General features: G+C 39.7%; 1 protein-coding gene across 1 annotated transcript; it reads left to right on the top strand.

The window, feature by feature from the left end:
• Nucleotides 1–10,472: 10,472 nt before the first annotated feature.
• Nucleotides 10,473–11,818, top strand: LOC115742821 (ethylene-responsive transcription factor 2-like). Its single transcript, XM_048271290.1, has 2 exons — nt 10,473–11,566; nt 11,608–11,818. Exon 1 carries the CDS (start codon nt 10,671–10,673, stop codon nt 11,490–11,492), a length of 822 nt encoding a protein of 273 aa, XP_048127247.1. The 5' UTR covers nt 10,473–10,670; the 3' UTR covers nt 11,493–11,566; nt 11,608–11,818.
• The last annotated feature ends 511 nt before the right edge of the window (nt 11,819–12,329 follow it).

The following is a 12,329-nucleotide window of genomic DNA, read 5'->3' as shown; positions in this document are numbered from 1 at the left end:
GAGCCATGGTGGGGCACCACGACCCCCATGCAGTCGCAACCTCTTAATTCAACCCTGCATCCTGGCTTTTTTTTTTTTTCTCCTCATTTCATTAGGTCGGGCATTTGACATTCCGAGTTTAGGCAACTGATGACATCGTTCGATTCCATGTATTTCGTGCTACAGTCGAAGCAGCCCCTCACCGATCAAGTACCTGTTCAAACCTTTCACCGACATGACGGGATATACATGCATGCATCCATCTTCAGCAGCACCAACAGAAGAATGATGCTTCGAGCAGATAGTTTCATGACCCGTGATTTAGCTTCGGCATGCCATCGGACAGTGAACAGTTGCTATAAGACCCGGATAGACGTATGACTAAATTCACCGTTCAAGTGACGTTTTGTGATACTAGCACTTTGAAAGCAAGTCGATTTATGTGCATTGGATTCATATTCAAGTGAAATGCATGACGATAATGCCGCCAATATAATAGTAAACAAGTAGAAGGAAAGTCGTCTCGGCATGTATCGATTAGCTAGAAAATTCGAGCGAAACCAATGAAAAATTTCCATCGTGCATCTAGTGCAAACGAGACTTTGATAAGAGGCGGGCACTGATTTCTCTTGATCATTTGTACAAATTGATGGGAACCTTGGAATATAAAGAATGTATCCAAAGACCAATAAGACTTGTCAAGTCACTCTCAATGTCATCCTCACCTTTTAATTTTCTTGAGAAACACAGCCATCTTGTCATCATCCTCTGGTTTGAGGCATTCAACATATACTCATCTTTCCACTTCGTTTTACTTGATTTAAAAGCTCCACCTCTCGACCTCAATCACCTTCACAACAGCAAGAAATTACTCTCGACGAAGAAATTTTTTTTTGTTCATTAATACTATTAAATTTACATGTAAAAATTTCAGCTAACAATTTAAACTTTTAGAACGTTGACAGTGATTCCACACAATTTTGCAAATACACCGATCCAATCATGCCATATCACTTTAAATTAGACATAAAATTGCGAATGAAAATTTTTCAAGGAATTCTAGTCATCCTAGATAATCTTAACAAGCTCTAAATCTCAGCGATGAATTTTTCATGGCAAACTTAGTTACTTAGTTTAAATCAGAGCTACGCCATTTCTAAGTCCGGCCCACCTTAAGTAATCATGATCACTTGACAAATCTGCATCTTAATCACGCCCGGTTCGCTGTGTACATTCATAACAGATAGGACATGATCAAGTTGAGGAATTTGGGATATTTTCTGACCAAATCGTGGATTCCATTCATCTGCACTTTGGACAGCATGACTTGGGGCAATATTTTACCACACCGAGCGTAGAAAAACCAGTATGACCCTGACCACGAGGGTCTATCGGCGACTTTGCATGATTCCGTGACAAAAAAAAAAAAAAACAAAGGAGGAAAATACCATTCGCTCTTCTAAGGTCGCTTTCAACACGAACAGCAATCGATAAAAGACAGTCGGGTCGTACGTTTGACACCATCTTTGCTATAAACTATTCAACAGCGTACTGTCACGGCTAATCCCTCGTGCTCCTTCAACGACCACCCTCGAAAGTCTGAAACGAAATGTTTCCGACTCAGTCATCACTTATTTTCACGAGTCAAGACACCAAGTCGGTTCAACCATGTTATAATCCTCCGCCTAACTTATGCTCACGAGCCCTAGGCCGAGCCAATCGTCGCTTACCCTAATAGCGACGTATTATATTATGTACATAGTCCTTATATGCATGCTCGTTGTTTCGCGGAAATTTTACTACTATACAACTCGAGACGAAATTGGAAACTACACAGATTGATAATGACTTTTAAGCTGCGTTTGATAGTCGGAATAAAATTCAGAATAGGATAAATCCTGCGTTTGGTGCTTGCCTATGACAGGATATAGTGGGATATAAGAGAGATATAGCATGGATAAAATTATCCCATGGGAATGTGAGATAAAAGTGGATATGATTTCTAATAACTCCAATGCATAAGTTTTTTTTTCGAATATCGATTTTCTCAAACTAATAAAATTAAAACAGTGTTAATATAAACAATATTTGATTTCTACTATAAAAATTTCAAAATAACAAAAAAAATAAAAATAATTTCATTATTATTTATTCCCATTTTTGTTTATGTATTAGAATTTATTTCTATCTTATAATATAAATTATGTATATACATAATTTTTTATATTAATTACGTACTTTAGTTATTTTAGTAATTTATAATATTAGTATAGTTTACTATTTATTAAAATGTTATTAGAGAATGATGGAAGGGGAAAAATAAATAAAAAGAAAATAATTGAAAAAAGAAAATGAAAAATAAAAAAAAAATTAGCGATAAAAATGATGTAGGCAAGAGTTTCACAAGGGAGTCTTATCATTTTCTTTTGTGCAATTTTTAGGTTCATTTATACTAATATGTTATTCACACCAAACAATAGATAAAATACAATGTGAAAATATCCAATTTTATTATTGTTAGTCCCCAAACAATTGATAGGATATAGCAAAATTCCTAGATTTTATATCATATCCTATCTAATCCTATCCTATCTAAAAATCCCGACGATCAAACGTAGCCTTAGGGAATAAACCCAAGCCGATCTGAAGATAGGAAAGAAGTGATCGTGTTTGTGGTGTTAGGTACGTCTTCGAAGTCTTTTGTTTGACTTTCAGTAGATATTTTGGCTATGATACTTACAGGTTCTTCATTTATTTCGTGGAGAATGATCAAAACAGGAGGTGGGAATTCCTTGTTTTGATCTGTTGTTGTCGTGGGGTACGGATGCGAAACCATAGAGTCCAGCAACATATAAGCTCATTCAGACGGAGCTACATATGTATTTTCAGCTGACAGCAAATATCGATTTGGGTGGAGGCAAATCCAAGATGTCAAAAGCTACGGCTATCTTTTTTATGAAGACATGAATTTGTTTGCATTATGCTGCCACATCAGTAAATGGAAAAATGCAGTAAAATAAGAACTTGGGAGGGACCAAATCGTGATAAGTTGAAAGAGTACAAAATAAAAATAAAAATAAAACCTTACAAAAAAAAATAAAAATAAAAATAAAAACAAAAAATCCGCGACTAAATTGAACCTTGGATTAAAGCAAAAGGATTAGATTAAATAGGATATAAAGATTAGGGATTGAATCATATTGAACATTAGACAGAAACAAATAGGGATCATTTTTTTCTAATCTTTTTTATCATTTTTTTTTTGTGAGCAATAATTGTTGCTTTTTGAGATGACACTCCTCGTGATAATTTTCTCGGATTAGCCATGCCACGTTTTGATAAAAAGTTTGAAGATCCAACCTCACTTTTGATGATGGTAAAAGGATCAAGTGTATTTTTAAGTCCATCAATATCTATATGACATGCGCGCCAGATAGAGCACATTTCAAAAAGCATCTTAGAATATTGTTCGCATTGGCGATAAAATAATAAGAGCTTTATTCTTTGACCTGAATTAGAGAATTCAAAGGGGCTAATCTCAGTAAGAAATTGCCAAAAAAGGAGAAAAGGAAAAATGGAAGCAAGGTGTTGATCATGGATGTCGGCTAATGATGAACTTGTTGGTATTAGCCCGGTAGTACCTGGACAAATCAGATTTGAAGATCTGGTGGCTGCCCACTCCTCTGACTCAATTTCACTCCTCCTCCTCCTTCTAATAATCTTCTTTATAAGCAAGCAAATGTTTAGGCAGTATTCAACCCAATTTCATGTGCAATTCAAAGTGTGTACATATGTGTTGCCACTTGCTTTATTAGGTTTTGTAAACAGACAATGTCTAGCCGTCCTCTGGCCACATCCACTGTATCTGACGTACCTTTAGCAAAAAACAAGGAAAAAAATAAAAAAGTTTGAATGGGATTGTGGTAAACAATGTCAAAACATTGACGGCGTTCTTGTAATAGAAGAAGGGAGAAAATGTCAAACTTGGACACGTTCTTTTGCTTGGGCATGCACGTTTGATGCTCATCGTCGGTTAGCGGGGGAATGTGTTTTGTTGTCAGGACATGCCTTAGATATTGCAAAACCCATTGGATCGTCAAAAAGAGAATTGGTTTCTTTAGAATTCTTGGACGCCTACCACCACGACTATTTTTCTACACACGTGCTTCTGCCTTATTTCAGAACTAGGCAGCTAATTAAAAAGCGAGAATTTTGCGAAAGCCTGAAAATTCCTCGAGTCTTTCGTAACTTGTTTTGAGTTTTCTACAGTTAATGTTGCTGAATGAGCACGGAATGGAAGCGGGTCTAAACATGTTTTCGGACCCACCCTCCAACCTGGATTAGCAGGCCGAGAGAGGTTATCGCTTTGCGAAATTACGTTTTTTGTTTGTTGTTTCCACGAGCACTGATTGGCCAAATTAAAAGGTGCGATTCATATAACTTTCGTCCATTGCAAATTTTTTTTTGGATATGATCCACTACCTTGGCTCCTCCCATCGCAAGCGTCACTTGGGTCAAGAGATTCCTTCGATAATATCAAGCTGCTGGAGATCTCTGCGGCCCAAATCGTCTCGCTTTCGCGTTATTAAATACTTGGAAATAATTAAAAGTTGCCTTGGAGTGAAGGTAAAGGACAAAATCAAATTCATCAAAATCAAATTCATTAACTCCTTTTTATATTACTCCTAGGAAATTCAATGCCCTCCTTTTTCATTCTTAAACATTGAAAAAAAGAGTCAAAGTTGCTACATTTATAACCATTTAAACAGTCCAAAGGGTGGGCTAGCTTTTGGCGGTTCATCGGTCCCCATGTCATGTACAATTACAATATACACACTAAAAGCGTTGAATGTATGTTTAAATTGCGGGCATATAAAATGACAATATGCCCCTGATACTATATAACAGAAAATGACAAAATAAGGTTATATGATCGAGGTCAGTAGGCTTGGGTTGGAGATGGAATATGCTAGACACAGCCAAAACGGTACAAACTTGACTAGATACATAGTAATTATATGATAGAAAAAAATGAGAGAATAGTACTAATTTCAGGATACTAAAATCGACAATTTGACGAACTTTAATGTGGGTGGGGCCTGAATTGAACACGAATGTGGAGCTGTCCAACATGCAGATATGGTTGGTGAAAATAGTGGATGATATGTTTACTCCATTGTGCTTTTGGTCCTACATCTCCTGCTAGCTTAGTCAATGCCTACCATTATTTGTTTATTATGTCATTACCGTCCAAGCTGTTTTTGTGGACATATAAGCAAGCATTTGTAACTTAAGAACAAAATTTTAAGCTCTTGCCTTCAAGGGGAAGGGGCGCATACAAAAAAATATGTAGTTACTTTGCACGTGCAAGCTGTATGTAGTTGCACTTTTACAATACAATATTGCTAGAAAGGACTTCATCGTGGGAAGGTGAGCACCAGTTTAGGGTTTAACTTGACCGGACCGATCCTACCCAGCCGATTTCGATACAATTTTAGGACCTACAAAATAGGTTTTAGATTTTAATAATTGAGAACTGTTCCCGACATGGTGGGTTTCAGGCTGCAGTTCTGGAATCTACCTATCTTGGAACCTACCCACTCTAAAACCACTGACCCCAAATTTACACACCTTTCATACTCGTCTACCGGAAGTTCTTGCACTTTAGGGATGATGCTTATATGTCCTACAATACTGAGAGTCGCAATCGCTTTCCCGGTTAAGTGGTTTGCTCTGCAACTTCTGGTGGTATCCGATTTGTCTCCAACTTGGTGAATGCCTGGGGACATGGATTGTTTGATCTCCACTTCCTTCAAAGAATTCATTTCGTTCAGCCGCCGATGGCTCTCAATACTCAACAATAATGTAGCAATGTAGCCGAAGATGCCTTAGTTTTTTATCTTGTATGGATTGTTACTTTTGACAGATAGGATTTTTTATTGTTGCTTTAACTTTCATTTTGCTCTACTAAGGGATGAATTGGACACTTCCCAATTGCTATATATTCCCGTTTGTTTTATACCGTGCTTCTCATCGTTTTTGTTGCTCTACTATTTTATTGTAACTACTATTTGTCTCGCTTGTAAATAAGGATATGTTTTACTAAAGTTTATCCATTTAAGAAATAAAAAAATTGAAAACAAAAAAGGAATTGACTAGTTCTCGAGTAGACCATGGAACATGAGTGGATCAACAAGAGTTGTTCCAAGGTCTATAGGGCGTGGGGAAAATTACCAAAAAATTCATAACCTATTGTAATTGTGCTAATTCAGCTATAAGTTTTTTTTTTTCCCGTGAAGTCTTAAATCTTTTGCGATTGTACCAATTCAGTCCACTTTACCGACCGGTGCCAACATGGCGTCGCCGATGCTTACGTGGACAATTTTAATAATATTTTAACATTTTCATTTTTATTTTTTCTCTTTCTTTTCTTTCCCTATCTAGTACTTATTGTACGGTGGCCGGCGAGCTCCATCAAGGGTCGCCGAGGTTGCTGACCACCGAGCAAGGCCATGGCGACCGAGGGCGAGGCCCCCTCTCTAGATCTAGGAGAGGGCAGCCTCGCCATGGCCTCGCCCATAGTCACACCCCCTCGTGAAGCGCAATCGTGGGTGACAGCGCCGACGGCCACGACCTCACCCAGCTTGGGCAAGGCTGGTAGGGGGTTGCAAAGCCCTCGTCGGTGACTCTTGCTGGAGCGTGAGGGCCATAATACATCAGGATAGGGAAAAAGGTGGGAAAAGAAAAGAAAGAGAAAAAAAATCATCATTTACATTCAGAAAGCCGTATGCTTTGGAAGAAGTGGCTCTATTTCATTATATTCCATCCATATCACCGTTTACAGAAAGTGGAAATGGAAGCGGAGCAGTTTCGAAGTTGCGGTCAATAAGGTAGGGATTATCAAAACACCAAATAAAAATATTAAAATATTATTAAAAATTATCTACGTCAACGATGGCTGTCAAAGTGGACTAAATTGGTATTATTGCAAAAATTTTAAGACTCAACTAACAAAAAGAAAAATGTTTAGAACTGAATTGACACAATTACAATAGGTTTACGACTTTTTTTATACTTCTCCCATATGGTATGTTATAGGTTCAAAATACTAGTAACTAATCTCGACAAGGTGGGCACTAGGTTCCAAATATGGAACTTACTCACCTTGAAACCGCTTCCCCCTAAACCGAGGATAGTGGCGTTGACGGGCGGGTTTTTCATAGTAGAATGCTAGACTCAGTGCATCCGCAACACGCCATTTATGCCAGATTAAGCACAGGACGCTTGTTAAATTTTCAAACTAATATTCCCTTTTTTTTTTTAATTTGGTAAAAAAAAATTCCCCCTTTAAAAGGCGAAATTTTATATATCTCTATAATCGCTTGACAATTGATTAACTACTTTTGAAGAGTGAAGAGTATCGACTAATGGTAGTATTCCAATACAGTGCCAAACCACCAAAATAGCCCACGGATTGACTTATGATTAAGATGTCATGCTTTTTATTCCTTTTTTTTTGGCATTTTTTTAAAGATAATCTACGCTTCATGAACTGCCCAAAAATAAAAAAAGGGAATAAAAAGCATTGACTCTTTATCCAATTGAAAATGAAAAAGTAAAACTAAGTTAAGAATGAGTAATGCGAGAAACCAAAAGGAGATCTCTCCCTATCTTACAAGAAAGTTTCATAAGATGAGGTGTTTAACTGCAATATTCTCCATTCAATCAAATGAAATAAAACCAGAGCCTACCAAGATTGAAAAAAAAAGGCTTTGGTGGGGGCAATTGCAAATAGGATTTCTATGCAATGTGTGGGTGTGCGAATGTCGTGGCTTATTTATGCTTCCCCATAAAGAAGCAAAACCCCAGCATGGCCACTCAGCAGCCATTCCTGAACGATATTCAAAAGTTGCTGCACTTCATTTACCACGGTATGGTCTAAACTTTAGTGATTGTGATGATTGATTCAGCCAAAGTGCCGTCTATTGAACCAGCCGAACGAGTTTTCCGCGACATCTTCGCCGACCGGTGTGCTTCGACCCTGCGGCGGCTAACCCTCTTGTTTCCATCCAAGAACGGAGGGAACTAAGTGGTGATCTTAATTGACCTCGTCCTCGTCGTATGTTTACAAACTAAACTAGGGATAGTTATTAAATTAAAAAAAAAAATCTTAAATCTATTGCAATTGTGTCAATTTAATCATAATCCTTTCTTTTTTGCTAATTGAGTCCTAAAATTTTTTTGGATTTATACCAATTCAGTCCATCCGACCAACTTTAATCGGTCGCCGCCGACCGGCAATTTTTAGTGATAATTTAATATTTTTTTTCAAATTATTTATTTATTTTTCCTTTTTTTATGCTCCTTCTTCCTCTAGCCGTTCGCCCGACCGGTGATCAGCCACCGGTGAGGGCGTGGTCGAGTCTCACCGGCCCTCGCCTGCGGCAGGCCATGTGGATCAGCAACATAAGAAGGACAAGGAGGAGAAAAAAAAGAAAAAAATTATAAAAATAAATAAATATTAGAATATTATACAAAATTGTCACGCCATCGCAGGCCCGTCAAAGTTGGCCGGATGGATCGAATTGGTACAAATGCAAAAGGTTTAGAACTCAATTGGGCACAAAAAAAAAATTAAAAATGAATTGGTAGAGTTGCAATAAGTTTGGGACTTTTTGGGGGTAATTTTGCCAACTAAAACTAAACTGAGCTGCACGTTATTATCCAAGGTCTCTCTTAGTCAGTAGCGAGACTCTTTTTAAGAGGGGTTTGGCAGTCAAGTCTTACGGATGGCGTTTAACATAACAATTATTGGGCACCTCATCATGAACCATGATGGCTCATCTGTTGAATTCTGCAACGTTTACTACTCAAAATTTCCATGATAGCATCCCCCCCCCATTTTTTTCCATGAAAATGAATGATGGAGAGAGTCCAATGTAGACGACGTCAGGAGGCAATGACGAGAGCATCGACCCTTTTGCCTTTTCTTTTTTCACACACGTTTCACGAATTCCACTTTTGCTCCCCCACCACCACCACCACCACTCGCATCCTCCTCAGTTTGAGAGACCTTTGGCTAATTTCATGGAAACTCCCTCCTCGCTTTTTTGTCCATTTTCTCCACTCGGCTCTCCACAACTTTTACTTCATGATGAGGACAAACTACTCGATTCCAATATGCCCATCAGTTGCGCATGTTGAGGCAGTGATTAAAGGACTCTTTTGAGCGAGTTTCTCGGGAAAATTATCAAAAAAGTCTTAAATCTTTTGTATTTGTGTCAATTCAATCCTAAAATCTCCCCTCCTCCTTTTTTTTTTTTTTTACAATTGAGTCCTAAACATTTTGCATTTGTGCCAATTAAGTCCATCCAGCCAATCTAGGCTCGCTGCCGCCGACGTGGATAATCATTTATAATATCTTAATATTTTTTTCGAATTATTCATTTATTTTTTTCGTTTTTTTCTTCTCCTTGTTCCTCCAGCCGGTCACTAGTTCGCCAACCAGCCAAAGGCAAGGGCCGAAGAGATCTACCTTGCCCTCGCCATGAAAAAGGAGAAAAAAAAAAGAAAAATAAATAAATAATTCAAAAGAATATTGAGATGTTACTAAAAATTATCTACATCGGCGTTGGTCGGCCATAGATGGCCACATGAACTGAATTGGCATAGATGCAAAAATTGTACGCATCAATTGTGAAAAAAAATGTTTAGGAGTAAATTGATATAATTATAATATATTTAGAATTTTTTTAATAATTTTTCCCGAGTTTCTGTGTCCTTAAATAGACCTAAATTTGATGAGCATGAACCTATGTTTTTTTTTTTTTTTTTTGGTCGAAAGCATGAACCTATGTTAAGGTGAGAGATGGCGCAAAAAATTAGATATATACTAGCAATGCTGAAAGTCTTAATCATATCTACTAAACTCAAGCAATATAACAATAGGGTATAATCTCATCAGGAATTGGCAAATAATAAGTTATGATTGGGTGTGTCTAGTAGTGTTTTCTTTTCCAATTTCGATATACTCATTTGTGTTGGATGTTGAATCCAACCCACTGGTTCAAATGTACAGTTTTCGATTTACCTTGTCACTTCACATATCGATTTTGATAAACTAATTTGAGATTTTTGTTGATACGACATACTCAACAAGCAGTGAGAGTAGGCCACATCAGTTAGTGTATCGGTCTTTCGCACCGGTTTCTCTGTCGGTATCGATATAAGCATAGTTGTATCGTTAAGGATAAAAGTTTTCTGTTACCTCGTGGGGTTCAATACCATATGTTGTGAGGTCACAATTCCTCAAAGTTAGGCAAACCATGCTTCCTGAAAGGAGAGTGATATTATCTACCGCAATTACAAGGAGTTGAGTAGATACCATGCTATATTTTTGCCTAACCAACTCCATTATTTAGTAATGTGTTGTGCACTTTTAGAATTTTACAATGAAGTGGGCCTCACTCCTGTCATGTAACTTTCTGTCCCCGTGTGTGCGTGTCATGCTTCTCTGTTCTTTCTTCTCTCTGTTTTAGAACGGTGAAGCTTCCTTGTTTGCACTTGCAAATTCTTCTCCAAAGTCCACTATATAAAGCTCCACCACCCCCAACATCCCCCATATTCTCTCATTTCCCCTCTCTCTCTCTCTCTCTCTCTCTCTCTCTCTCTCTCTTGAAAACCAGAAAAAGATGAACCAATCCGCCATGTTAGTAGCTGAAGAGACCATCTTTGCTCTGCCTCCTCTGTATCACCAGCGAAACCATCCCAACGACGGCGTCTCTGGGCTCAACCCCTGCCTCACCCAAGAGCACTGGGGCGACCTCCCTCTCCAGCTCAACGACTCCGATGACATGCTCATCTACAACTCCCTCCACGACGCCCTCCACTCCGGCTGGTCCCCTTTCGACTCTGTCATCACCACCGTCCACCCCCAGCCCCGCCCCCTCTTCCACGCCGCTTCCCTCCCCGCCTCCTTTGCCCCCGACGGCCACGCCTTGTTGCTCCACAACACTTTCGCCTCTTACAGCTCCGAGGTCGAGGTCTCCGACGGCTCGGTCAATTCGGAACGGCGCGAGGGCGACTTCACCGGAGATTACAGTCTTCATCGGAGCGCGTTTTGCAAGGGACGCCACTACAGGGGAGTGAGGCAGAGGCCGTGGGGCAAGTACGCCGCCGAGATACGCGACCCCGCTAAGAACGGCTCCCGAGTCTGGCTTGGCACCTACGAGACGGCCGAGGAAGCCGCTCTCGCTTACGACCGAGCCGCTTACCGGATGCGCGGCGCCAAGGCCTTGCTCAACTTCCCTCACCGGATCGGCTCCGGGGAGCCCCCGCCGGTCAGAGTTACCGCGAAGCGCAAGGAGTCCGAGACTAAAGGCGCCACGGTTGGCTCAGCCAAGAAGCCAAAAGGGGCACCGACGGCAGCGGCGGCAGCCAAGGCCGACGGGGAGCGATTGGATGCATTCCCCTTTGGGGTCGTGCTACTGGGCGAGGAGCTACTGGTTAGTTAGGCTCGTTGCAAAATCCAAAGGAGCGGCGAAAAAAAGAAGGCGTGAGCAAAAGGGTCGGTCTGTTTTGTAATCCAAACTACCAATTCCAAGCACCGTGTTTGGGAATGAATACTGTAACTGAGGACGAGTCTGTCGGTCGGTCGGTCGATCGGTCGTTCGTTCGTTGATGAACAGAACCGATGCCCGAGATGGCGGCCGACATAGGTGAACTCATGTTCCTATTTCTGCAGGAACAGAGGCAATGACATGAACACCAGATAGTCATCGCATCAGATTGTGTCATTGTGAAGAATCAATGCCCATCATCATCTCACTTTAAGAAGTTAGACTTTATTTTCTACTTCGTTCATTTTTTCGGAACTCCATAAGTTATATATATTCCCAATTTTGCTACAGATAAATCGAGCACAGGCCCGTGTGGAATTCGGTAGGTTATAATTCCAAACAAATTTGCTCCCTTGCACAACTGTTTTCTGTCCATGTGACCGCTGAAATGATTGATATGATCACAATGTCTTTCACGAGATCACGAGTTTGATTCATATCGTCTGTCAACCTCTGAAAAAACTCGTTTAACGTTACCTTTAAGTCGTTGTTGGTACTAAATAGCTATGGTTCTAAGCCGAACAATCCCTGGTGGATGTAGGGCCACGCCAGCACTATTTCACCCCCTCCCATGCATTTACCTTCATCACTAGAGGTACTTACACGTTACACGTCGTATCCAATGGAATAAAACTTTTATTATTGTGCATATTTTGTCTCGCCAAAAACTGACATTTACCCTTCGTTTTCGGTGTTTGGTGAGTCGAATAGAAAATGTCGGGTTTCCGAACA

This window comes from Rhodamnia argentea, chromosome 10, assembly GCF_020921035.1.
Source record: "Rhodamnia argentea isolate NSW1041297 chromosome 10, ASM2092103v1, whole genome shotgun sequence".
NCBI lineage: Eukaryota > Viridiplantae > Streptophyta > Magnoliopsida > Myrtales > Myrtaceae > Rhodamnia > Rhodamnia argentea.
The sequence above is the reverse complement of the archived record's forward strand: the minus strand, read 5'-3'. Positions and strand labels throughout refer to the sequence as shown.

Bases quoted from the DNA above. Each gene is read 5' to 3' on its own strand.
- LOC115742821 (XM_048271290.1), top strand. From the start codon at position 10,671: ATGAACCAATCCGCCATGTTAGTAGCTGAAGAGACCATCTTTGCTCTG.